The sequence below is a fragment of the Melanostigma gelatinosum genome, assembly GCF_949748355.1.
Source record: "Melanostigma gelatinosum genome assembly, chromosome: 15".
Classification (NCBI taxonomy): Eukaryota; Metazoa; Chordata; class Actinopteri; order Perciformes; family Zoarcidae; genus Melanostigma; species Melanostigma gelatinosum.
Genome location: NC_136648.1, coordinates 7586834 through 7614308, shown reverse-complemented (window position 1 = coordinate 7614308; position 27475 = coordinate 7586834). Strand labels below are relative to the sequence as shown.

Genomic DNA, 27475 nt, shown 5'->3' with positions numbered 1-27475 from the left:
ACTTCCATGTCACCTTAATCCTTGTTCCCAGCAGAGAAACACTGGAAGTAGACCCGGATCAGGCTTTATCCTGATTTACTCGCAGAGAGGCTGCACGAATCAGACCTCAACCAAAGAACGAGGAAAGATCGTAAAAAGAGCGTCTTGAAGACTCCTTACGGTTTTGGTAATAAATGTTTTTTTGGTGAGAACTCTCATAAATGGGACGAGGAGTAAACTAATTGCTGTCGTGTTTTTTCCCACAGTTTTTTGTGTCCGTGAAGGTGCACCGGTAGTCAGTTTCACCCAGCCGGAGACAGACAGACCGAGAGATCGGTGAGTTATGATTTTTGTGAAAATGTTGTCGGAGAAAGATGTAAAATACAATGCACAAAACCTTCTCTTTTTTAACGACATATACTGTTTGTTGTTGGCAGCTTGCACCAAAACATCATTATCACCAGGATATTGTGTCTGTGACCACTCGTGAGGAAAAGTCACCTTTATTTCTGTCTTTTATTCCAGTTTGAATACTTTGCTATTTGTTTAACATCCCAGCAATATAATTCTCAAGATCTAATGCATCGAAAGTGCAAAAGTACTCATGGTTGTGACTGTTAATATTAAAATAAACAGTATTGCTGTTAGTGGAATGTTTTGTTCAATCTTAAACAGCTCTCCTCTACAGCTGATCTCCACATCCACAGGGATTCACTGCAGACCTGCTGTCATGTCGGCTTCCATCATAAAAACATTGGCCTCAACTTGTCCGACCGAGAGATTTTCCTCCTCAGGAATGCTAATGCAGAAAATCCCAGCTCCTGCTCGGTGTTAATACCCCTGATTTACTTGAGTAAGTGGCTTGTAGGACGTCAAAATGAGTTTTAAGTGGTTATGGACTCAGGTCTGTGCTCTATTATATAAACCAGGAGATTTAACATGCGTAGGAGGTGCCGGGATACCTGCATACAATACATTTAAAACTGTGTATGCATCTTTAATTTGATTCACTACCACAAGCTTTCTAATTAGTCAGTAGGACTCTGAAAGGACACTTTACTACAATTATGACAATATTTCACCGTATGGTCTCGTTGACAAATCAAGTTTAGTGCTTTTATAAAATATAAACATTATCATTTAATGTTGAATTATTCTGCAATATAGACCCATGTAGTGAAATAACATTTTTGAATGTCTAAATTCATTAGTGGTGGAGAGAAAGTTGCTAGTTTGTTAGGTACACATAGCTATAACTAATAGTCTAATACAACAGTAATCCTACTTTCATGAAGTTGATCATGTTCAACATTTGTTAAAACAGTTTCTGACAGATGTTGAATCCACTTTATGCTTGATTTTAGATGCTGCAGTTGAACTATATTTCATAATACCGACTTCCTATTAGTTTATAAACATTACATCGTACATTTGTCTCCCAAAAGCAATACCTCATTTCACTGTCATTTTCTGCTCTGATTGCTGTTGTTTATTTCTTGATTCCTACTGTTCTCTGATTGATCAGAGGGGTTGAGTGACAGCCTGAAGAGTGTCAGCGATGGGCAGGAAGTTGGATCTGTCGGGGCTGACGGACAACGAGGCGGAGCATGTGCTGCAGGTGGTGCAGAGGGACATGAGGCTGCGCAAGAAGGAGGAGCAGCGCCTCAGGTTAGTTCTGACCTGCACGCTGACTTTTAACACATAAACCTGCAAGTGTATATTTACTACTTTGGGTCAGTGGTGGAGGAAGTATTCAGGTCTTTTACCGAAGTAGCAATACCACAGTGTTGAAATACTCTGTTACAAGTAAAAGTCCTGCATTCAAACTTATACAAATAATACCAATTTGTTGAGTAAATATACAGAGTTATATTTCACCGCTGTTTATAGAAACTACATAAAAACGTTACATATAAGACAGTCTAACAAAGACATTCTTTGATCTTGTTTAAAGCTGCTCTAATACGATTTGAAATGAACAGTGGATGAAATGTGAGTTGCTTTTAGTTATAAACACACAGAGAATTATCACCCGACTCTGCTGCTCCCCTCGACCTTCTCAAGCATTTCAACGTATGTTAGCTTCATGGTTTCGGTTTTACTGCCCTCAACTTTAAAGTCTTCGGGCGTTGTTGTCAGCCGCAGCTGGTTTCAGAGAATAAAAATCCCTAAAAACCAATTGTACTCTACCTGCTCAGCACCAAACAACAGAGACACAGTTAATGAGCCCGTAGCAGCTAAAGAGACAGATATCTCCTTCAGGAGTTGGTGGAGACCAAAAACGGAGCTACAAGAGAGAGAATGTTTGATTTGCATTCATCAGGTGGACACAAACACGAATGCAAGTGATAATCCTCCAAATTTATCATTTGGAGCAATCCTTTTGTCAATGATTACAACCGCAGAGCATCAGGAGGTTTTAGATAACTCGAATAACTTTTGTTGTGAGTCAAGAGATGCCTGACATCCATTATAACAAAATGAAATATATTGTAAAAGCTGTATACATTCACATTGTGTGGACCTCAGTGTACATTCGAGACATTTTTAGACCTCGGCGGGTGTTTCACATCCTGCCTTTCTGGACAGGAAGTGACCGCCCTTTCCTGTTGTACTCAGACTGGCTTCTTCAAAACCTCTAACCTTCAGAGCCCAATCACAACATGTATGAAGACAAAGACAGAATAATAAGCCAATTGGATGAGTTTGATCTGCACCTCTGGTTTATTGTGACCAGAGAGAGATAAAGAGAGAGGGGTGCATATCGGTAAATGATTGTCTACTCGTCAGAGCTTATGAATAACATGGTAATGTAATTTTCTCGTGACTCTGTTACTTGCTCCCTGTACTTCATTATGCTTACATAATATTGTTCTGCGTATCGAAAAGGCTCTGAGCCATCAGGGAACCCAATCAAACAATAACAAATTGGACCACTCATGCAAGATAAACTTAATGGCTGTAATTTCCTCAAGATATCCAACTCTGAATTCTGCCATATGTACAAATTGCGTACAGTTGCAAGTTCATATCAGGTGACATTTGTTATGGTGACGGATGCTCTCAACAATGCTGATAAACTCTGTGTTAAAGTAATACTTTTAGTAGTTCTGTGGAGTTTTAGATATTTAGTAGTGCCATGGAGCTGTTTTTCTTTAAGTGAGCACTTGTTTTGTTTATCTCGTGCACGCCCACAAGGATGCTCATGCATGCTCACAGCGGTCACACACACACTGACCTGCAGGTGGCAATAATGAGCCAACAAAATGAAACGATATGCAAAAAAAGACAGAGAAAAACTCAAGCTAGTGTATCTTTAACTCTAACTTTAGATCTTGAACTGAAGTAGATTTGTCCAGGTCACAAGATACATTTGGGATGCATTCATGTTAATATTTTGAATCAAACCATATTGAGGAATTGGAGGGAACATGTCTCTTTAGTGGAACTCATAGACATCTGAATTGTATCCATGGGCCCCAACCAGATAATGTTTACATTTTATAAGCTCTTCATGTGTATTTTATTATTGTGACATCTTGAGCTACACTTGTCAAAATAAATAGTGGAATAAAAAGTAAAATGTTTGCCCCTGAAATGGAGAAGTAGTACCTCATTCATTGTACATGAGAACAGTATTTTAGTTCATCTCTTCAACTGTGTAGCTCTAAATGAGTTAGTTACTCTTGTACCTGTGAGGTTTGATGTTATCCAAAGCCATTAAGTGGTGAGCTTTCTACTTACTCTTTCTAAAAGTGTGTCGAGCAATTAAGGTGCCTACTTATAGCTAATCTTGTTGTTGTTTACTGTGCTAGATGACTAGACTTGTGCTGACATTTAGCTTAAAAGAGGATGTATTTATAAATTATTATTATTTTCTTTATTTGTGAAAAAGCCAAGAAGACCTATTTCATATTTAACTTGCTAAATGATGTCAAACACATTCACACCACGTCTCCTCTTCAGCAGAAGTACATTGAAACATGACATCTTGTACCATTTTCAGATATCTAAGAGGTGAATCCCTCTTGTCTAGTCGTTAAGTGGGCTTCGACTTCATGCATCCTGCTTTTCAATTTATTTTACTGACAACCCTCTGAGATGAAATCCCGGAGCCTCTCTGAATGTCAAACAGCGATGCATGTTCGACGGGGGAGTTGAAGATTAGAGGTGAATACAGATGCGTGATGAATACAGTGTTCGATTGTTCACCCTCCCTCCTTCTCATGCAGAGAGAAAGTGTCACTGTTGACTGAGCTCATCTCATTCAGTGGACATAATCTTGTAAAAGTGTCTGAGAATACTAACTGAAATATCACGCACTCCATTTGTTAATGAACTGATATTAATGTGCCTTGTTTTCTAGGTTGTTGCCACAGTTTCACTACTGCAGATAATAGTACTTTCTAGTTTAGGATGACATTCATCTACCAGCCAGCAGAGGGAGTGTTGAGCAGAGAAAAGGCTTTTAATCTTCACAGTGAACATTTTTAATGTGGGTTATTATAAGTAATTAATGATTTTAATCACACCTACTTAGTGTGTGTACATGTATTATAATCTCTATTAACAGTAATCTATTGTCGTCCTGTTTTATAATTGTGAAAAAACAACGATACTTTGTTCTTATAATCTGACATTCGGCAAAGCTTGCAGTTACACAAATGCCATGACTTGTTTAAATTAAGTTGAGTATCTTCAAAAATAAAGTAACTAAAAAGTAACTGAAAAAAAAGTAAATAAAAGTAACTTTTAGAATATAGTAACTTTTTTTTACAAAGTAACTAAAAAAGTTTACATAATTATCTGACTCATGACTTATCTGACTTGTTTAAATTAAGTTGAGTATCTTCAAAAATAAACTAAAAAAGTAACTTAAAAAAATAAGTAAATAAAAAGTAACTTTTAGAATATAGTAACTTTTTTTACAAAGTAACTAAAAAAGCTACTTTTTTTTACAAAGTAACTAAAAAAGTAACTTTTTTTTTACAAAGCAACTAAAAAGTAACTTCTTTTACAAAGTAAAAAGACATGTTTTTCGACATGCTGTACTATGACTTGTTTAAATTAAGTTGAGTATCTTCAAAAATAAAGGAACTAAAAAAGTAACTTTAAAAAAAAAAGTAAATAAAAAGTAATTTTTAGAATATAGTAACTTTTTTTACAAAGTCACTAAAAAAGTAACTTTTTTTACAAAGTAACTAAAAAAGGAACTTTTTTTACAAAGTAACTAAAAAAGGAACTTTTTTTACAAAGTAACTAAAAAAGGAACTTTTTGTACAAAGTAACTAAAAAAGGAACTTTTTTTACAAAGTAAAAAAGGAACTTTTTTTACAAAGTAAAAAAGGAACTTTTTTTACAAACTAAAAAAGGAACTTTCTTTACAAACTAAAAAAGCAACTTATTTTACAAAGTACCTAAAAAGTAACTTTAAAAATAAAGTAATTTAAAAAACATGCTATAAATATATATTTTTTACATAATTATCTGACTTATGACATCTTTTTGACATACAAACTCTTCAATCTGTTATTTGGCTGTTATTTATAGATTATTTGTGCTTGTATTTGTATGTGATGGTGCAATTAAAGGAATTTGAGGTCAAGCATTTCACTACATATTGTTGTACAACCAGTATTTGACCAATAAGCTTTGAACTTTGGTGAAAGGTAATGTATGAAACTTTTGCTCAAATAATATGTTTTTCGACATGCTGTACTATGACTTGTTTATATTAAGTTGAGTATCTTCAAAAATAATCTAAAAAAGTAACTTAAAAAAAATAAGTAAATAAAAAGTAACTTTTAGAATATAGTAACTTTTTTTACAAAATAACTAAAAAAGCTACTTTTTTTACAAAGTAACTTTTTTTGCAAAGTAACTAAAAAAGTAACTTTTTTTACAAAGTAACTAAAAAAGTAACTTTTTTTGCAAAGTAACTAAAAAAGTAACGTTTTTTGCAAAGTAACTAAAAAAGTAACTTTTTTTTCAAAGTAACTAAAAAAGTAACTTTTTTTTCAAAGTAACTAAAAAAGTAACTTTTTTTGCAAAGTAACTAAAAAAGTAACGTTTTTTGCAAAGTAACTAAAAAAGTAACTTTTTTTGCAAAGTAACTAAAAAAGTAACTTTTTTGCAAAGTAACTAAAAAAGTAACTTTTTTTGCAAAGTAACTAAAAAAGTAACTTTTTTACAAAGTAACTAAAAAAGTAACTTTTTTACAAAGTAACTAAAAAAGTAACTTTTTTTTCAAAGTAACTAAAAAAGTAACTTTTTTTACAAAGTAACTAAAAAAGTAACTTTTTTTGCAAAGTAACTAAAAAAGGAACTTTTTTTGCAAAGTAACTAAAAAAGGAACTTTTTTTGCAGAGTAACTAAAAAAGGAACTTTTTTTGCAAAGTAACTAAAAAAGGAACTTTTTTTACAAAGTAACTAAAAAAGGAACTTTTTTTGCAAAGTAACTAAAAAAGGAACTTTTTTTTACCAATTTCACCAATAAGCTTTGAACTTTGGTGAAAGGTAATGTATGAAACTTTTGCTCAAAAAATGTTTTTCGACATGCTGTACTATGACTTGTTTAAATTAAGTTGAGTATCTTCAAAAATAATCTAAAAAAGTAACTAAAAAAAAAAAAAAAGTAACTTTTAGAACATAGTAACTTTTTTTACAAAGTAACTAAAAAAGCTACTTTTCTTTACAAAGTAACTAAAAAAGTAACTTTGTTTTACAAAGTAAAAATATATGTTTTTCGACATGCTGTACTGTGACTTGTTTAAATTAAGTTGAGTATCTTCAAAAATAAAGGAACTAAAAAAGTAACTTTTTAAAAAAAACAGTGAATAAAAAGTAACTTTTAGAATAAAATAGTGATTAGTAAAATAAAAGAACAGACGTCTTAGCGACCTTATACCATAGTATTTTGTTGAAGCACTTTAATGACATTTCCCAAAACAGAAAAGGCCAAAAACACTCCCAACATTTCTGACAGTGAAGCTCAACTTTTAAACCAGCATGGAAGAGAAGTCCCTAACGTGCTCAAGGAAATTATATTTAAGCATCTTTAATTGCATAACAACTCAAACATATGATGGAAAGCTTCAGATCAGCCACTAAATGGACCTCAAGCTCTCATGAATGTTTATGGTACTGTACATGTCGGCAGAAAAGCTACTGCTGCTGTCAAGGAGAACACACTGATGTATTGTTGAGCATACCCTCCTGCATTAACCTTTACTTGAGCACAGCAGGCTACATTTAAATATTCAATCAAGACATTTATGAATGACAATTTCACTTTTAATAAGAGCTCTGCCGGCATTTAACCACCCTAGAATGAATAATGTACATTAAGGGAGATATTGCTGCTTTTTTTTCAATCATCATTTATCTTTTAAATGATGTCTAGAACATAAATAAAATGACAGACTTTGTGAAGCTTTCATTTCTGCTCCATTTTCATTAAAGGGAGGCAAATGATCAGTGTGACTGACTGTGTATGTACTTCATGTCCATTTTGATAATCGTCCTATTTGACTCGATAAACCCACAGAAGAATTAATATCATAAATATTCTGTCCTTCCCCCCCCCCCCGATTAAGGATAACTCTGTCTCTCTCACACACATTCCTGGTTTCACTATCGTCCTCCCTCTAACCTTCCCCTCTCTCTCCCCTCCTCCTCCCCAGTGAACTGAAGCAGGAGCTGGACGAGGAGGGCATTCGCTGCCTCCTGCTGTCACGGAGGAGTTGCTTCAACCAGCGCTGTTGCATCCGCTGCTGCTCGCCCTTCACCTTCCTGCTCAACCCCAAGCGCCAGTGCCACGACTGCCACTACAACGTCTGCAAGGCCTGCCGGGTCTACAACAAGCGGGACAAAGCCTGGCTCTGCTCCGCCTGCCAGAAGAGCAGGTAAGGGTTTAGTGGTTGTAGTGATTCGTGTGTGTGGGTGTGTGTGTGTGTGTGTGTGTGTGGTGTATAAAGTACTCAAAAGCCATACTTGAGTAAAAGTAAAGATACCTTACTGGAAAACTACTCCAGTAAAAGTAAAAAGTCACCTATTAGAATACTACTTGAGTAAAAGTCTTAAAGTATCTGATATTTATTGTACTTAAGTACAAAAGTACTAAACTGATCTTCATGGTGAGACGAGTTGACCTCTGCTGGTTAAACTGGTCAACATGATCTATTGACTTTACTTCATTGCCGTCATCCGGTGTGACAGTGACGCAACAATCAATCATTCTTATTTGTCATCTTCTCTCAGAGGTCTCACTCTGCCTTCTCACTGTCGGCCATTGACCCTTCAGGTCTGATACAGGACTCTTCACAGGCGCTAAAGGACGGAGGTGGGTCAGCTATGTCCACATGGAAGAGTGTTGAACGGCTGGACAACGCTGGTAAGATCTTTGAATGCTCTTCAACGTTTTAAAATCCACCAGTCATCATTGTTTTGGTTGGCTACATTTGCATATTAAATATATCGAATTAACTATCAACAAAGAAAAGTTGACTTGATCGATAGCAAGTCTGTAGAATATTAGTCATTTCTAATTGATATAATAGTCAATGTCGGCTAATGCCTACCTCGTCCACTGCTTTTGTTTTTTTATGTTGCTGCATATGCAATTTTACTCTGTGTGGTGCGCTTGTGTGGCATATGGTCTCTGCTTGTCTGCATAATATCTGTGTGTGTGTGTGTGTGTGTTTGTGTGCACGCTAAGGTGTGTACGGAGGTGTGTCCTCTGTGCTGAAGAGCCCAGACGGGAACTGGATCGCCCTGCAGAGCGCCCAGCTGGCTCGTCCCAGTCTGCTGACCAGGAGGAAGAGCCTGGTCTTCAGTGCCTTGGAGAGAGAGTCTGAAGTGGTGTCTGCCTATGAAGGCATGGACTCGGACAGCGAACCCAAATCCGAGCACAGTGCCCGTGTCAGGACACCGTCCCCGCTTACAGGCAGCAGAGACTATCTGTTTTCAGACCCTGAGGGGAACTGGAAGCCGAAGAAACCTCAATCAGAATCAGAACTGTTTATTGCCAAGCAAGTTTTCACCTGCAAGGAATTTGTCGTGGCGGACTTGTCGTGTCTATTGGCTCGTTTTAAGAGGAAGGTGCCCACAGAGATCGGTCACTCTTCATCCTCCTGCAGGACCAGCATCCTCGATGTAAACTTTCATGTGGAAGGAGCCAAAGAGGAGAGAAAGGGGGCTGCCAAGCCAGATATGGGGAAAGTCCGGAGATCCCGGAAGAAAAGGAGGAGCAAGAAAGAGTTGTGTTCTTCGGTTCTGGTAAGAAATAAAAACTACAGACTGATGAGATGAAATAAGATGGAAAGATCTCTGATTCATAGCAGAAAATAAAGTACCAGAATTGTACAGGTAAAATGCTTCCTCAATTACATAGAAATAAATAACAGTAAGGTGGATAGAACATGTAAGATGCTCAAATGCAAATAGTATAAACATTATAGGAAGCCATACTTCATTCACCAGAAAAAGAATATTCTTAAATCTATTATTTCTTACCTTCACAGGATTACAGAGAGAAAGACGACCATTCCCAACATTCGTCTGATGCTGCGACCCCGAGCACTTTGACCTCAGGAGCTACGACCCCTGAACTTTTACACCTTGAGAGTGACACCACAGGGCATGAAGCCAATCAGGTGGAGGAGGAGCTCACGTTGAAACTACAACAGCTAGCAGGCAGAGTTACTGAGTCCTCAACCGGAGGAGGAGGAGATGTTGAAGTGAGAGATGTTGATAAAGATGGAGACGAGGAGGAAAAGAGACAAGGAAGCAAGGACAGAGGGGAAGATGATGAGAGTCGGTGGAGGATGGAGACTGAGTTGGATGAAGGAAGAACAGAGGAAGATGAAGTAGACAAAGAGATGAAATACAGATTATACAGGCTCATCGCACAGTCCAGACTCACTTACTTGTCCTCTGATGAGGACTTGGACAAAGATGGCCAGAGTGAAGGAGAATGGGAAGGAGCCAAAGAGGAAGACATGGAGGAGGAAAAGACGGACGGGCTTACTTCTAAACTCTGTCAGCTGGAAAAAGAAGTCGGGGCAAACCAGTTCTCCTCCACAGAGGATGAGTTGGACGGCGTTGGCAGAGGTGAAGAGGGGGAGGAAGCGATAGACGAGAATTTGTGGAAACTGCAGGCAGAAAAAGACGTCCAGGCCGTTCCGCTGTGCGATTTGGCCAGTCTAATGAGTGCTTCTCAGTTGTCTTCCACTGAAGATGAGCTGCATAAAGTTGGAGAGAAAGAGGTGGAGGAGGAAATAAATGAAGAAGGAATTGAGAGGGAGGGAGCAGTGGTAAAGAATTGGGATAGGAGAGAATCATTTGGAGACTTGAATGTAAATATGTTTGATTTAAAGGATGAAAATGAGGAAATCAAGCCGGAGAGCTGTGATGAAGAAGTTGAAGATGTCCAACAAGATAGAACAGAGGTAGAGGAAAAGAAAGATCGCATGATGGAGAGAGTAACAGACGAGGATGAAAGGATGGCAAAGGGGCCCACATGTGAAGAAAAAGTAGGACTTTTGAAAGAAGATATGGCTAAAAAAGAGACAGAGAAAGGACGAGAGATGGCGTTAGAAACGGTGGTCCAAGCAAAGAGAACAGAGGAGTTAATATCCTTGGATGAGACAAAAGTCCAACAAGTATATCAGCCCGAGACGAAGTGGCCAGACAAACAGGAAGGAGGAGAAGAGGGAAAGATTAGAGGAGGCGAAGAGAGTCAGGATACAGCAACAGACAGTGATGAGGAAGATGCAGAATTTGACAGAACAATCAGCAGCATGTTGATGATGACTTTGGAGGACATGCAGATGGAGGCAATAAAGGATGACGCTGCAGAAAATAGGAGCATAAGTAGAGAACCAGATGGAGTAGAGACAGATGAGGATGTAAACATTGAGGGAGGTGGATTTAAGGACATTGTCAAACCTCAAAGCACAAATGCATCAGAGGAGACAGGAAGTGCAAAAGAATTTCAAAGTCGAGGCGATAACGTAACGCCAGAGTCGGCTGTGAGAGAAAGACCAGGAGAAAATGTAGGTAAGCAAATTGGAATAGATATTTACAGAAGAAAGGAGAGTAGAGATGCTACAGGCACAAACGAAAATGAGCGGCAGGAAAAAGATAGAAATGCACAAGAAAAAATACATTTAGAAATCAAAGAGACTCTGGAGGCGAAACAAACATATAGAAGACGAGAAATGAATGATGACGAACAAGAGGACAGAAAAGTCACCAATGAGTTGAAAGTCATGGACACACTGGGAGCTGCTGCAGAGGGAGATTGTGAAAGTAAAGAAACCAAAGACCAAAATACAGACGACATGGAGCAGAGCACGTCTTCTCTTCAGGAGGGTTTACTGTCGCCTGAGGAGATTCTGAATGTAAGAACTAAAATGTTGCCTCACGATGGACAGTGATTCAAAATAAATGCAACATTACTGTTAGTCTAAACTCACGACAACATGACGCTATAACAAATAACAGAACAGCAGCATCATTGCCAGACACCAGGACATCCACATCACAAACCTTATACATAAATCAGTTCCAATTGAATGTGCTTTTTTAAAATCATGAACACAAGTCTTGGGTTTTCCAAAGCATTCCGTCAGCCTGTCTGTCTGTGTGTTGTAGAGGTACTCGGCGGTGTCTCTGCGCAGCATCACCACTGAGGTCCTGAAGGTGCTGAACGCCACTGAAGAGCTGCTGCTGCAGGGGGTGGAGGGAGGAGACGGCCCCCGACTCTCCAACACTTCGCTGCCCCCCGACACGGATCCTAAGAAACTGGATCAACAGTTCTCTAGACTGGAGGAGAACGTAAGTTGAGCTTTTTTATTTATATTTGTTTAATTCACTGCACATTATGTCAGTGTTGGATGTTTTTAGTTGCTGTTTTCAGTGTACAGTAGTATTACTGGAGCGTACTACCAGTATTATACTACTACTGGTCTGTAGTTTACTCCTAGTACCCTGTAAAGGGAAAATAATACATGCATTACGGGGTCTGTCAAAGTCATTCTTAGGATTCAATTACCAAGTTTTGAAGTGCATCCGGTGTTGAACTGGCCATGCTGCAGGTGTACGTGGCAGCAGGGGAGGTGTACAGTCTGGAGGCGGAGCTGAGTGACCTGGAGGAGTGTGCTAGGGGCATCAGCAGCGCCACGTCGGACACGGAGCTGTCCTTCCTGGAAGAGCAGGTAGCATCAGCAGCTGCTCAGGTTCAGCAGTCTGAGCTGCAGGTGAGTTGAAACTGGCATGTTAAGAAAGTGCTCTGCTGCTTTTTGTTAGGCCTGAATTACTAGAAGCTGTGTGATGAATTCATAAAAACACAGATTGGCCATAAGGGAGTGCTGCAAGTACAGTGACAACGACAGTATATCATCGGTCTGATCTGAATCAAACGTGGTCCACGTTGCTTGTTTCTGCTCCAGATTTGCGACATCTTGGCCAGAATTGCTGCTTTGAAGACCGCAGGCCTCAATGTGGACACACAACAGTCACGCTCCACTAAGACCAAGACCGTTCCAATCATGGTACCTGTACACATTAACATAAATCATATAAGAGTGTAACCACCACCGTATGTCGCTGTGTGCAAGAATAATAATTTCCAAAAAACCTTAAGTTTCACATGCGTCTTCTTGCAGCCTGTAACTATGGAGTCATCAAGGCAGCAGAGGAGGCGATTACCTGCACCGCCAGTGAAAGGTAAGAAGCAACATGTATACAGGGCGTTATACTGTTTTTACACTGACAGGAAATCAAACTTCACTGAATGTCTTTTTAAAGGATGAAACAGCTATTTCCTCTTAGTTTGCAACTGTTTTGAATGTGCTTTTGTCACTTTTACAACATACTCATAACCTGCTTAGATTTAACATATAGCATTGCTTTGATTTGGTAATCGTTGTCAAGTAAATACAAAAGAAGTTGATGACATTTATGAATTATTCCCCCATTCAATAGGAAGTTCTATTTGACTGTAATACATTGTGTTTGGTTCTCTTTCAGACGACAGGGAGGAAACCTAAATCATCGAGCCAGGACCTTTGCAGTATCTTCAACACGGAAGTGCCTTGACCCTGAAACTGTGCAGCCTACAGGCCAGTATTAAGTGATCCACTCATTTGCCTTAATTTAACTTTAAACTAAACACGCCTCCGATAATACTGGACACTCGAACCGTTTGTACCGAGTGCAGGAAACCGTTGATTCTCATGTTGTCTTGTAAAAATGTGCAGTAGATGAAACTACTCTTAAAGGTTAAATCTATAACACTTGAGCACTAAGACTTTTTAAAATAAAAGATGATTTCATATGTCCTAAACAATTATTATACTTTTTATAGACTCCATTGTAACATCATTAGTTGTGCATATAAATACATGTTTTTACCGAAAGAAAATGACGAGACAGTATCATGTTAAAAACAAATAGACTTGTATTTTTTTCCCCATGGTTGTGATGTGGAAGTGTACAGCAAACCAATCAGTGATATGTTATATCTGCTTTTACTTCGTTCAGAAAATAAAGTAAAAATTCAAAAAGGTGCCAGACGTTCAATTCATTGTGCTCAAAGGTAAATGACTGTGCACCCTGTTTGCCCTCGGATGAAGGTGGGTGTAATGGTGAGGAATTCAGTCTGTATTCTTGAGATGAGGAAATGACACCCGAATACCACATTCCTCTTTGTGAAGGTGTGGGAACAACACATAACTCTGGAAAATAACCGTCTTTGTGAGAAAATGGTCTCAAAACAAACATTCCGCTCGTGCACTTTGTGACGCTGTCGTAAACAAACGAGTGACCTGGACTCAATACATTTAAACCTTTTATATTTTTTACATTAGGAATGGCTCATTAATGTAAACGTGAAGCCAAACTGTAAATATATTCTGTAGTTACTTTCCTCATAGAGGTTTGGTGTTTTCCTCTCTGAACACTCAAATTCTATCCTTAAAATGAACTTGAGCAGCAGCTGAATGGAAGATAAAGTCTCCGTCACATCGAGATCCAGCTCTGTCCCAAAACCTCCAGGGATACGTAGTGTCAGCTCTCTGAGACCAGGAAGCGCTCCCTCTGATCAGGAACTACGAATCCTTCTTTCTGTTCACTCTCTCGTCTGTCTGCCATGACAAAAGACTGTTTGGGGTCGATGACCACCATGCTGTCCTGACTGGGAGCCTCCACCTCGGTGTAAGAAGGGCGACCAGAGCCTCGCCTGAACTTCATGATTGGCCAGCGAGTCGGCCGCCGCTGAGAGGGGGAAAGTGACAGAAACTGGGTATCATGAGAATACATAAAAACACAGAGCACTTCATTGTTTTATGCATTTTAACTATGTGTGTTTCTATTCCACTAAATACACTCTGTAATTGCATCGCTTCGGATGAATGAATATTACTTGATGCCTCTAAACTCTCCAGCTTGGATTTGGGAGAGACGCCACAACAAAACTAATGTAGAATAGAATTAAAGTCCACCGGCTTTCAAAATGCCAGAGGGTAAAAAAAGAAAAGTGCACATTGATGTGAAGTACTGGGACATAAAATGTGCAGAATACAGTTGAAAAATAAATGACGGGAACCATTAATGAGCTGCAAATCTCATTCCAAGTCTGGGAATCATTTTTTACGATTGGGACATTTGGTGTCATTGATGAGTATCAAACTTAATGTGTACAGTCATCCCCCGTGGTTGTTGGAAGGACCAGCTTTGTATCTTTAGGCGTTGCTGCTCGCAGGAGAACAATAACTGACAAACGTTGACTGTGATGGAGTGCTTCACCCTCATTCATTTTCAAAGTAAGAACACAACGTGTGCTGTGGGGAGTGGATCAGTGTGTCACTGACCTCCATGAAGAAGAGGCTGGCGCTGGACGTCGGGTGGTTGTACATGTAGACTGACATAAGGACGGCCGCTCCCATGACGACCATCACCATGACGATGCCCGCTAGCAGACCAGTCAGCGGCCGCTCGTCGCGCTCTCCCGTGGTCTCCTCGTGTCCCGCTGCACAGACGGGACGATGAGAGTCTCAGTCAATCCCTTCCTCGGATACAACTGAGGAACACTTGAGATTGGGCTTAGAAACAGCACATGCATGCAGCGGTTACCACTTCAAAAGATGTGGTGTGAAGGATTTGGTGGCATCTAGCGGGGAGGTTGCAACCAACTGAAACATCTCCCGTGTGCCAAGTGTGTGGGAGAACTACAGCGGCAGCAGGAATGGTGAATGCACGAACAAGAGCCAGTGTTTGGAGCTGCTGTAGAAACACAGCAGCCAGCTCCTTATGTAGATATAAAGGTCTGAAAACACAACTATTCTTATTTTCGGGGTGATCATACACTATCAAAAACATACTTAATATTGTATTCCACTTCTGTCAATAGATCCTGCTACATGCTACACACTGTGCACACTGTGCCTTTAACGCAAATGTGTACGTTTTGATAAAGCGCTGACTTAATACTGACATTATGAACTAATAAGCAGACATGTGTCACTCATATTTAAAAATATTGGTGATGTAAGGAATTTAAAAAAAATTCTCTGGGAAAATAATTTAAGAGATTGACCACTTTTACTGTAATAGAGAAGCTTTTTGAGTTGTTACTGCAGTCGTTTTTAAAGATGATCCATTTACTGTAACTTGTATGTTTTTACTGAAATACTGTAGTGCACTTGAATACAAGTGAAATCACAAAGTGCAAATTGGAGCAGCGTGGGGTCGTTTGCAGTTTTGCAATTACCTAATTCAAGCATTGAGAGAAATTTTAAAAAGTACCAAATGGTCTCTGACAATAGGGACCTTGCACAAATAGTCATTTTATGTATGTGTTGATTGTGTGTGATTTGATGGTTGTTGGTCTTGATTTGCCATTTCGCCCCACAATCAAAGGATCACAGTGGAAATAAGCCTTGTGTCATTTAATCCGTGGCAGTTTTCTGAATGTATGTGATGATAACTGTCATCAGGTGAAGCGGTATTATTTGTATTTTTATGATCGTCAAATAAATCGATTTGAAAAACTTTGAGATTAACTTTGGGACTTCAGAGTTACTTTACATTTCTAATAAAAATCAAGTGCTTTTCCATCTACCGAAGTGAAATATCTGAATACAACATCCTACTCCAACAAACAATATCCACTGCAGCCAAAAATAACAGCCCTCCTTCATTCGGACTTAACCAGAGTGACAGGCATACATTGAGTCATCCTTTAGCAACTGAGGATACTATGTAGTATTTAACATGGCGCTGTATACACTCAGCTAGGAGCTAACAGAGGGCTGGGAAATAGCTGACCACTTGACCCTCACACTGTCAGACTTTACAAAACACACCGGCCGTGGATACAATGCAACAAGTATTAACTCATGAGATAGTAATGATGACACCTGCCATGTCCTTTGCAGTAATCTGTCCTAAATGAAAAAAACTAACTGAAATGAAGTGACATGAAGCTACCAAACGAGATGATTATATGAAGAGGTCTTTAGCTGCCGAGGGCGACCGACAGAGGACTTTAAAATCTGGATTAATATCTAAATAAACAGCTTATAAAATGCTAAAAACTCTGGAATTGAACATGATGAACAGGGTTTGTAAATCTCAAACTCTCATTATGTGTATGAAGCCTCTACAACGGCGATGTAAGTCCCAGATCCACCGATAACGAGTTAGTAAATAAAATCTCCCATCTGCGCAAATGAATCAATGCCAAGACTAAAACATACATGTTTTGTTTCCTACAGACAACTTGCTGACCTTCTGCAGGTTTGCTGGTTGGAGGCTGTGGAGTGGACATTATTCTTCTGCCTGTGCCGCCGTGCGTTGAGGGGTTGGTGACGGAGGAGGTCTTGCGGGGGGGTCTGGAGGTCATGCTGGACGGCCGCTGCTGCTTTGTGGTCGTTGCAACAGAAGCGGTCGTGTGTGTGAGCTGGCCAGATGTGGCGTTTGTGACATCAGTTGTTCCGAGACACCGGAGATCTCTTCTCTGGAAAAACAAACATCAGTAAACTGATTTCTTTTCGAACAGAGTTTAACTTTCTGTTGTTTACTCAAATCCAAAAAATGATGAGAACCTCCTCCGGGCAGCCGAAGTCGACCCAATCCTGCCGGTTACGATCAAAGCCACTGGAGCATCTAAGAAAAGAAAGTAAACACCATTAGTGTGAGCTTGAGCAGTCATCACAGGTTTACCGTCACAAAGGAATCATGTAGAATATAGTCACTTACACCGTTTACGCCACTGCAATAGGGCAGCGTGTAGAAAAGCAACAAGGGAATTAAAGCTTTTGTAAATTTGTTTCTACTTAACAAAAGAAAGTTCATGTTTTTTTTTCTATATCGATACAATCCTCGTCCCACATTGAAAAGCTTATGGTTGCTGTGATTGTTTCTCCTCTGTCCACACTGGAAAATGTGGCCAGAATGTGGACAGAACCCAGAGTCCTCATCCTGTGCAAAAATGCATTCAGCGAAGCTAAAATGAGGCTTGTAGGTGAATCAGATCAAGCAGGTATCTTCCAAACTTTTTGTCGCATAAAATTTAGAACCAATAAGAGAAGAACATTGAAAGGTTTTATTTTCCTCTCATTGGTTGAACAATTCTTGTGTCTGTATAACTGCAAATTGTGTAATTGCAACCAAATTTAGATGATATAAGCACAGATCAACACCGAGTACGTCTGACAACAAAAAGTCACTTTTAGGAAGCACTACAACATTATCAATGCAGTGGTCCTGAGTCTGACTCACTTGGAATTTTGCTAAAAGGTCATTTTTATATCATGTTTGCTGTCAGCCAACATCTGTGTATTTGAATGCAACCCTGGATTCAGATTCAGATGAAACATCCCTGTTGTTTTCGTTCATTTAAATACAATCAGTTGGAATGTGCAGTCGGCTCGGTGCTCCGAGTGCTTTCCAGTTTACCTTTGTAGCCGACTGCACCAGCTGCAGTTAAAGCCAATCTGAGAAGTGGCACATGGACCACAGCTGGAGAACTGGAGACATGCTGAGAATAAAGAAACCGGTGAAGAGTGAGGCAGAAGAGACGGCTTTGGCTTCTGTGAATTAAACCTGAATGCATTTTTACAGGCCATGCTGCAACGTAGCGCTAGCATGAAACGTACTTGGGAGAGGTAGCATCTCCACAGCTGTAGAATTTGCGATTTTGGACTTGAGGATGTCGACTTTGTGATACTCATAAATAGTTCTCCTCCGAACATCTGGAGCATGTCAGGAAAGATATAATGTTGTTAACTACTAGTGAGATCTAGTGTTTTGTTTTGGTTAGTAAAAATAAAGTAAGAAAACGCATGTTTTTATACACCAAATGTGTCACTCACTGGGGATCTGCTGTATCTCATGAAGAACCACAAAAGCATCCGACAAGCCCACTTTAACAGGATGATTCTCTGCGCTGATGTCATTGAGGTCTAAAGGAATCTATAAAGAAAAAAGCAGCATAATGAAACAAATTTCACATTAACAGAAGAACTAAAGGAGGAAATGAAACGTCACCTCTTTGTATGCAAAGACGATACGCCCATCGCTGTGCAGAACGGCCTGGAAGGTGAAAGTACCGAGACTGACGTTGTCCTGGAGGTGAATCCGGTTCCACTGAACCACCAGTGCAGTGCCTACGTGGTAGACACACATAAACATAACCATCACAGGCATGTAGTGTAAATATTCTACAGCAGACACACAAACAAGCAGTCACAGTTGAGGACAGTTGAGTGAAATGGTCTCTCTTACCGTTGTCAAAGTAAAACACAGAAGAGTTTTTGGACAGACTTGGGTCCAGATTCGCCATTAAAGGGGCAATGTACTGAGTGGCTGTGAGCATACGGTGAAGTATAACTCCAGTGTAAATGAAACCTGTCAAGAGTAAAACATGCCGGGGTTACTAGCATTCATTGATATGCAATGCAGGGAGATATTCACAATAATCATTTTAAATCATGGACGAGATATGAGACAAAGGGCCAACTAACAGAACCCCCCAAAACAAACTTCTTCACTCTCAGTAACTGCGCTTTTTTTCTGTTGTATTTTTGCAGATTAATCTAGATCTTAAATTTCTGTTGTTGAACTTCAGTACTTTATTGAGGCTGGAGATGGAGAGGTTGAATAGAAAGAGATCTACAGCATACGGAACACTAAAGCATATACCAGAACACTTTACACACAACATTAAAAGAAACCTGTGAAGCAGGTTATAGTCTTAAAGCAGCAATCAAAGATTTTTAAATTGCTTTTTAAATTGCTTTTGGTGAATTGTATCCTAAGTATGCACTGTGCTATGAAGGGAAAAAGTGAAGAAATATATCATAAAAATTCACAATTCATATAATGCAGCTCTACTTGTAACTCAGGAGAAGAGATGACATCCAGAAGTACTTTAAATACCCACTAAGCCTCATAACAACTTCTAAAGAAAAGACGTGTCGTTAAAGACTCACCTCCAGTTGCCACTGTGATTTCTTTAAGTACGTGTCCATAAAAAGGGAAGTCAAAGGAAAGATTCACTCTCTGGAAAAGAAGAAAGAAAAAGTGCTAGAGATTCACCATTTACAATTTTCTTGGGCAATTCCAAATGTGTTAAAGTGTGAGCTGCCGATTTCCATTTTATTTATTTATTACTATAATTATAAAACATTTTTGTAGCTTTTCTTTCGTGGAAAATTGAAATCCAATTGTATGTTCACAATGAAATATGAACTATTAAACAACCTACATTTTCTTCAAAACTGCACCAAGTTAAAGTCTCCTTTCTCACTCAAACAACTCTCAAAATAAAAGTGCTCCAGGACCTGGACAAAAAAAATCCAACTCAAGAAGGAATTGCAGTGTATTCCACTTTGCAAGCTCTATGTCTTTTTCACTCACGCTGAAGAACGACACAATGTGTGTGTGTGTGTGTGTGTGTGTGTGTGTGTGTGTGTGTGCGTGTAGCTGTACCGTGTACTGCAGCTGACACTGCGTGTACAGTGTTCTCAATTCAACACATTCAGAAACAGAACTGTAATGCACTGATCAACAGTTCATTCATACAATTGAAAAACTTTCACTTTTCCATTCTGGAAAGTGAAAGTAAATAGATGAATTAAAGATGGATGCCCACCGAACTTCTTTGAGATATTTATATTTAAAATCTGACTGTCCCAGACTGACTTCATACCTCAGCTTGTCTGTAGGTGTTGGACAGAAAGCCACAGGCCTTCCACTCATCCTCTTCGATCTCGTCGATGTTCACCCACAGCTCTTTACTGGCTGCGTCTCCAGAACCGTACATTTTAGATGTATAGTAAGCGTGATCCATGTCCTGTGCAAAAATGTAGGGATTGAAATCAGTATGAGGGACAACACGTGTGACATGTTTATGTTGGTGAGGCTATCAAGTTTATGCGTAGCATTTGTCAGATTCAGAAGTGTGAGATGGACAGATTTATGACAGGTATGAAAAGTAAAACAGGTCCTCGAGCAAACACAAGTCAATTTTCCTGAATTTGCAAAAACCTCTCTTGGCTGTAAATAACTTTACCACAATCTGTGTGGAATTGTTGTGCCCCTCGTCCAACAGCAGGTCTGGATCTGACTCCTCTGGTTTGTGCTGGTCTCTGTAGTGGCCCCTCTTATCAGCAGCCCAGCCAGGTGCCCCAGACCTGGGACTCCTCTCCCTGGGCTGGTTGTTCCCTGCGACGACATATGGCCGCACCTCTGGAGGAGACAGCCCCTGTGTGTCAGTACGGTAGACTCCTGAGGGATCAACAAGAGGGAGGTCATTATTTTTCTTTTGAACACAGCTTACCGTTTTGTTTTTTGGACTATTCAATACAATTATATCACTGACGATACAAATGAAATGCCTGAGTTGTGAACTGTAAAATATCCACATTTTAGAGGACTGCAGGTATACTTGAGAACAAAAGTAACTTGTCGCAACTCATCATTTTGTGACTGTAAATCCGATTCATTTAACATAAAAACAAATAAGGAAAGAAAAAAAACTCTTAAGTTCAGGGCATAGTGGGCATAATGAAGAAACACCAAGATCAAAAATAAATTGTTAAAATGTAATTATATTGTCATATTCAGAGAAGAAATCATTAAAAGAAAAAAGAAAGAAAAGAACTTAGGACAACTCAAAAACCCAAAACTGGCAATTAACGTTAAGCATTTCCTCACAATTTAAAACTTTCCAAATATAAAAAACAGACATTTTTACAATCAAATTATCATTCAAGTAACTTATCAATTGACAATGCCAAAACATTTGTTTGTTCCAGCTTCTCATATAATGAAAACGTTTTTTAAACAGTTGAAAAGTAATATCGTTAACAAAAAACAAAACATGCCATTTGAATGTATGACCTCGGGCTCGAGGTAATTTAGATTTTTTTTCCAGTTTTCTGGCATTTTATCAGCTACATGACCCATAACTATGCAACAAAACATTCAAACTACTGTTGCAATTTAAGATGGTTCGCCAAACACAACGTCCGTTACGTTAGCTGTTCGCCAAACACAACGTAATTTGCGTTAGCTGTGTGACCACTAGCGGCCCCTAGTGGCCGGGAGGCAATTAAGAGCCCACGAGAGATCGTTGAGCATGCAGCCATAACTGGACAGTGGACACCTAAAGTAATATCCCGTTTTCTGCAGCAGAATGAAAGATTGTAAGACCAAGAAAAGCAGCGAATCCTCACATTCGAGGACTTGGAGCCATCAAATGTTTCTCAGTCTTGCAAAAAATATAGAACGTGTTGTCAAAAGAATTGCTGATTAATTGCAGCTCGAATTCAAACCCACTGAACTTACATTCATATTCATATTTTAAAGTTTCCAAAGATACAAAATACGCCAGGCTAAATTTTGGGGGAGTTTCTATACAATAATGCAAAAGGTATATAGAATACTTCCATGAGGATTTCCATTAAAAAAACAGTCTTGGGTTTGAATATTTCACATAAAAATCATGTTGTTTCAATAAACTGGCACAACATTAAGGCAGAGATACTCTGTGTGGAATATTGTAACCAACCTAGTGAGAAGAGACATTGTATGTAAAGGGAATGTTAGATGTGGAGAATGCATCTTTGAATATCTCACCAGTTAACAAACATCTTCTTCTCACATGCAACAGGACATAAACAATTCCCCAGCGTGTGCCATGTGGCAAGCATGCCTGCTCATCCCGTCATTCGACCCCTTTGCAGTGACGACTGTGCGTCCGAATTTTTCGTTTCACAGCGGAGGGTGAAAGCATGCTTCACATTCTTCACACCATGTGAGGCCAGACAGCTGTGACTGCTGTGTCTATATTGCTGTCACATGGGCAGCGTATTGATGCTTTCTGTGCAAGTATCAGGAGCCGCTTTATTGGGAATAGAAGCAACTGTCGCATGACGGGCTGCTACTGCCATTAAAAAATGTGCTAAAATACCCAGTCTGCAGAGCAACACAAGTCAGATGTATCTGTTAAAATACAAGGGATACATTATTTAAGAAAATATATATTAAGATGTATATATATTGACAAAGCATGTTTCAAACCAATAAGAGATAACTATGCATGAAATGGAATAACAAACGTTACACTGAAACACACACTAACGTAATAGGTAAATGTATTGTTAGTTATGTTAGCTTTAACAACACACACATATTCCATAACGTCAGGTGATAAAACAAAAGCTTAAGGTCCAAATAATATTTAGTTCTACAAGGAAGCGTTACAGTTTTTACTGACCTGTTCCTAAAGTTAGGTTAGCCTAAAAAACTATTATTGGCAGATTCAAGAGACACGTATTTTATAACTTACCATGAACGGATTTAAGCTTCGTGAAGCTTATTTGTAACTGGAAAACGAAAACCAGTGCAGTGATGAGATGAGCCGTCTTTGTCAGGGTCATCGACATCCTTCCTCTCGGCTCGCAACGCATCGCCAAAGCGCAAATAATGATTAAAGCGCAATGAGTTTAGCGAGCACTCGTCTCACTAAAGAAAAATAAACGAACGAAGACGAGGCAAACTATTAATGGAGCCAAACTATTAATGGAGCCAAACGTAAAGTTTCTCCTCATGTTGATGTCCATGTTTAACTTTCAGACTGTCCGTCCGTGCGTCCGTGTGACGCTTCTTCAGGTGTGGAGCTCTCTTCTGTGATGAGCGCTGACCAAATGCTGCCTTCAAATGCCGTCGGAATTGTCAGCAATATGAGCCCAAAGTAGTGTTGGAGGAACTATTCGGAGAACTGATAGCGCATCACACTGAATAAATACTCCATTTAAAGTAAAAGCGCTGCATTGGCAATGAAACGTTTGGTTAGGAAAATGCACTTACAGTATTAAAAGTACTCATGCAGAGAAATGGCCCCTGTAACTGTTACATTGTATTTCATTAGATGATTACTGATGCATTAAAAAATGTTTTGCTGTTATTTTATTTTTTTAAACATGGTTGTATAAGACTGCAACCACTAATTATTTTGATTAAGGAATAATCTGCTGATAGTTTTCTTAATGAATCGATTGATTGTGAAGCATGAAGATTACAATGCGCAAGTGAAGGCAGCAGATGTTCCGTCCCTCGTGTAATTCAAAGGTTTCCACCACAATCAAAACAAACCGATGAACCCAGAGCACACGTGAAGGCTCTGTGTTCAAACACAAATGTGTTGAGAAGCTAATCTCCGTTACTGTACCTAATACAAATAAAGAGTATGGTATGACAACACTGGCTTAGTATTTTAATATTTTTTGGTGAATCAGTAGGCAGAACAGCCAAACTTAAATGCCCAGAGTTAACACTTATACGAACCGAACCCTAAACTTACTTAAGAATAACTTGTAGTTTTTAAACACACTTTCTGGAAATATATTAAGTTCTGTTAATTTGTCTGCATCAAGTAGTTTCTTTTAAGTACATTTTCATGGCAATACCAATGTGCATTTTGGATGCAGTACTTTTGCATGTAATGGAGTATTTTTACATTGTGGTATTGGTACTTTTACTAAACTTCTTCCACCACTGGGAAGAACTTTAACTGTCTCACGAGAGGGAGGTATAGCTAAGCTAGTTTAACTGCTAGCTAATGTGTTTTATTATCAAACTGATACAATCCACCTGAACACAGAGCAGAATCTAGTTCAGCAATATTGTTTATGGGAAAACATTCCTAAAGCCTTACATGGTGGTCTACCTGAGTCACAGGACATCAAAAACACGTTGATGCATCTGAACCTAAACTCATGGCATACAAATCTGCAGCACCGCCTGGAATTCTTGTGTCTGGAGCGATTTGTTCTCAGAGTAAAACTACACGAGTGTTTATCAGAACAACTTGTTCAAAGTGTAAATCATGTGAATGTCAATGAATGCCACATTCATATTGTATACTTGATTTTAATGCAAGAATGCAGAACCCACGGAAAATACCCTTTATCAATGGATGACACAATAAAGAAGTAAAACATTACCAAAGAAATTGTCAAGCATGACATAACACAAGGACACTTGAGGACACTTGTTATGACAAAAAGACAAGAATAAAGTTCAAGAGTCCGAATTCAGAATCTGACAGGATGAAAGGCAATACATGGAGGGATGAAAATGAAATCATAAGCTGTTATTGTCTGTAAGACATTCTTTACATTGTGTCAAAGTTCCAGGTCATCAACTCAATGCATCTGTTAGAGAAATACATAATGCAAGAAAGAACAAATACTCTTCATTAAAAAGGTGTTTCATACGCATTTTGGACAATAATCATTTCCGCACTATTTTTGGGAGATTGGAATAAAAAGGTACGAACAAATTAGATTCATTCTGTGCAAATTTAGTGTTCTGTTCAGATTAGGTGGTCATTCTGTTGGATGTCTAATAATTCCATGATTCATCAGACTAATGTAGAAATGGAGGCCACATGAATCCTGGAAGAAACAAGTTGTACTGTTTCCTTACGTTTTTTTGATCCCGGTGTCATCTCGGCACTAACATTAGCGGCGGGCATGTGTCAAATTTGTCTCAATCATCCCACGGTATGAGAATTCTTTCTACAATAATTTATTCATGTTTATAAATGCTACCGACGGCACCTTTAAATAAACAGCTAATTGTGTCAGACATGATGATGGCATGAGAAACTGTGAAGAGCAACCTTCAACAAAAACCCAGCAGCTCCACTTCAAAGATGAGAGTGGCGTCTCCTGGAATGACGGGAGGGAATCCTCGAGAACCATACGCATAGTCCGGTGAGCAGGTCAACTTGGCTAACTGGCCAATGGTCATCTGTGGAGGTGAAGAGCAAACTACATTAAAAAGGTAGTAATATGGTGCGATATTGAATGGCTGACCCTCTTTTTGGCATCTCTTTTAAAGGGGTATTCCAGTGATTTAGTGATATAGTTACAGCAAGTACCCAATATCAATATACCAGAAGAGACACGAACTTTTAGTCCCCAATAAGGGCCAAGCTACAAAAACACGGGATACTACCTTTCCACCAATGCAAATCGAAAGCGTAATTTGTTAGACCCTTCTTGCTTGGTTGACGCTGGGGCTTGGCAATACCCAATTATATTAAAATGTCTATCGTTTGTATTTTTTCTTTATCATTTCTGTTGTGATGTCGGCAATATTTACGTAGTTGGAAAACGCTTTACGAGAGCTGGTTTTGCAACATGTTTACATCAGTTTGTATAACTGTGTGGACTCCAGGTGAAGCGATCTGTGGCTTTCTCTTAGCAAGTCTAACAGCGTCGAAGAAGACTCTGCACCGCTGATCTTAATGCTCGGTTTGTGACCGTTAATGATACATTATTTCTGGTAACAAGAAGTGAAGCCATGAGTTGACCAACCAGTGTGCACATTTTACTTTGATGAGTCTGTTTCTACCTTCAGGGTAGCCAAAGCTAGTCGGTTGTCTGCCGATATCAAAGTGAAGACAGGAAGGCAGACACAAATGGAGGCGATAAGGAACCCTTAATTCACAGGTTCAATAGTAATCCCCAAGATGTGAAAGCTCATCTGTTCTTATTGCTTTACCTGTACCATAAATGCTGCTGTAGCGATATTAATAAAGTAACTAACTATCTTTCTATCTAGATGTATAAAATCATTAGAGGTTAATCTCCTTACCTGAGCTACACCCTCATCCCAAGCACGAATGACTTCACCCCTTCCAATTTTGAATGTGAAGGGCTCTCCTCGGTCCCTGGAGGAGTCGAACTTCTTTCCATTTGTCAGCGTGCCTGTTCAACAACCAAGGGGAAACATATTTTAAAAACATGTAGAGTTTGTTGTGAGCAGTTGTCTGTGGATTATCTTGAGTAACCCAGGTCATGATTTCTGGAAAGAATTATTGCTATATTGAGTTTTACAAATGTATTATTGTGGGGCTTTGACTGCCATGATAGCCGAGAAGACAGACATATATATAGATATATCTATATATATCCAAAACGAGACAACCCACAGGAAAACAACATAGACTGATAAACAACACTACATGCAGGAGGACAAATATGCACTTTATTTCACGTTAGCTAAAGAAATAAAGGAGATTTATACCACCTGTAATAACGTCTATGCACCCAAAATGAAGTAACATACAGTTAGCTTAGCACACACAGGAAACAATGCGGGGCGGCTAACGTTAAGCTGGAGAAATAATTGTTGTTTTGCACTTCAGTGTTCGTACGGATCTAACAAACGAGGTACAACGTTTTAGACGGCGAGCATGTTGGGTGCTGGTTAGCACATGTTGGTAACTTGGTACGGAGCCAGGCTAGTACTTGTGCTAAGCTAAACTAAGCTAAGCTAATATGACCGTACAGACATGAGGAGCATCGATTCTCTCATCTAACGACCACCCGTGTGTGTTTGAGTGGGTAACATTTTCTACAGTAAATGAAATGTGGGTGAACTCAACAACCAGTCAGTATTTAAATAAAGTTAGCTATGTATTACCAACGTAGTGCACGGAAACAGTCTGTCCCGTCTGCGGGAAATCCTTTCCTGAAATGAGAAAAACCGTGGGTTAAAATCGGCTATATTTTAAAAAGGAAATTTACTTTACTTATCGAGTGATTGGGGGGAAAAAATCAATCTGTTACCGTGTCCTGGTGAAATGGTTTCGACTTCTACGCCCATTGTTCTTTCCGTGTAGTCTTCCCTGCCTGTCTGTCTGTCTCTGTCTCTGTCTCTCTCAAGCGTAGAGAAAATAACGTCGTCACGGCCGACGCGTGGGGCGTGTATAGGCTCCGCTAGTGGTCGCGGCTCTTGGTGCTGCGCCTCAAGAGTTCACTGATAAAAATGTTTTACTTGTTTTATGGATTATACAAAGAAGGACAATTGGCTTTTAAATGATTTTGTAACAGGTCTTCTTAAAACAAATCTAAATGTCATAAAGTGGTCCATGAATATGATATGAGTTTACAGATAATTATAATCCCTCCTC

The 27475-nt window shown here is 39.2% G+C and overlaps 3 protein-coding genes across 3 annotated transcripts; 1 reads left to right on the top strand and 2 right to left on the bottom strand.

Moving 5' to 3' along the window:
• Nucleotides 1–1525: 1525 nt before the first annotated feature.
• LOC306789770 (uncharacterized protein) lies at nt 1526–13031 on the top strand (the record flags this gene model as incomplete). Its single annotated transcript, XM_079285841.1, has 12 exons — nt 1526–1647; nt 7662–7883; nt 8241–8371; nt 8696–8898; nt 9073–9255; nt 9501–10229; nt 10284–11381; nt 11635–11817; nt 12078–12239; nt 12432–12533; nt 12648–12708; nt 13012–13031. Exons 1-12 carry the CDS (start codon nt 1538–1540, stop codon nt 13029–13031), a joined length of 3204 nt encoding a protein of 1067 aa, XP_079141967.1. The 5' UTR covers nt 1526–1537.
• Nucleotides 13032–14049: 1018 nt separating this feature from the next.
• LOC306789769 (plexin domain-containing protein 2-like) lies at nt 14050–25000 on the bottom strand (the record flags this gene model as incomplete). Its single annotated transcript, XM_079285840.1, has 13 exons — nt 14050–14256; nt 14853–15034; nt 16756–16999; nt 17088–17148; nt 17941–18022; nt 18141–18236; nt 18357–18456; nt 18532–18650; nt 18769–18891; nt 19476–19545; nt 20195–20338; nt 20558–20772; nt 24979–25000. 13 exons carry the CDS (start codon nt 24998–25000, stop codon nt 14050–14052), a joined length of 1665 nt encoding a protein of 554 aa, XP_079141966.1.
• On the bottom strand, nt 24407–27243 carry LOC306788959 (uncharacterized protein). Its single transcript, XM_079284698.1, has 4 exons — nt 27132–27243; nt 26986–27033; nt 26155–26267; nt 24407–25305 (listed from the first exon to the last, which is right to left on the bottom strand). Exons 1-4 carry the CDS (start codon nt 27166–27168, stop codon nt 25177–25179), a joined length of 327 nt encoding a protein of 108 aa, XP_079140824.1. The 5' UTR covers nt 27169–27243; the 3' UTR covers nt 24407–25176.
• Between the last annotated feature and the right edge of the window lie 232 nt (nt 27244–27475).

Coding starts and splice junctions, on each gene's coding strand:
- LOC306788959 (XM_079284698.1), bottom strand. CDS start 27,168: ATGGGCGTAGAAGTCGAAACCATTTCACCAGGACACG. Junction 27,034..27,131: donor AACCATTTCACCAGGACACG/GTAACAGATTGA, acceptor TTCTCATTTCAG/GAAAGGATTTCCCGCAGACG. Junction 25,306..26,154: donor GGGATGAGGGTGTAGCTCAG/GTAAGGAGATTA, acceptor TCACCTCCACAG/ATGACCATTGGCCAGTTAGC.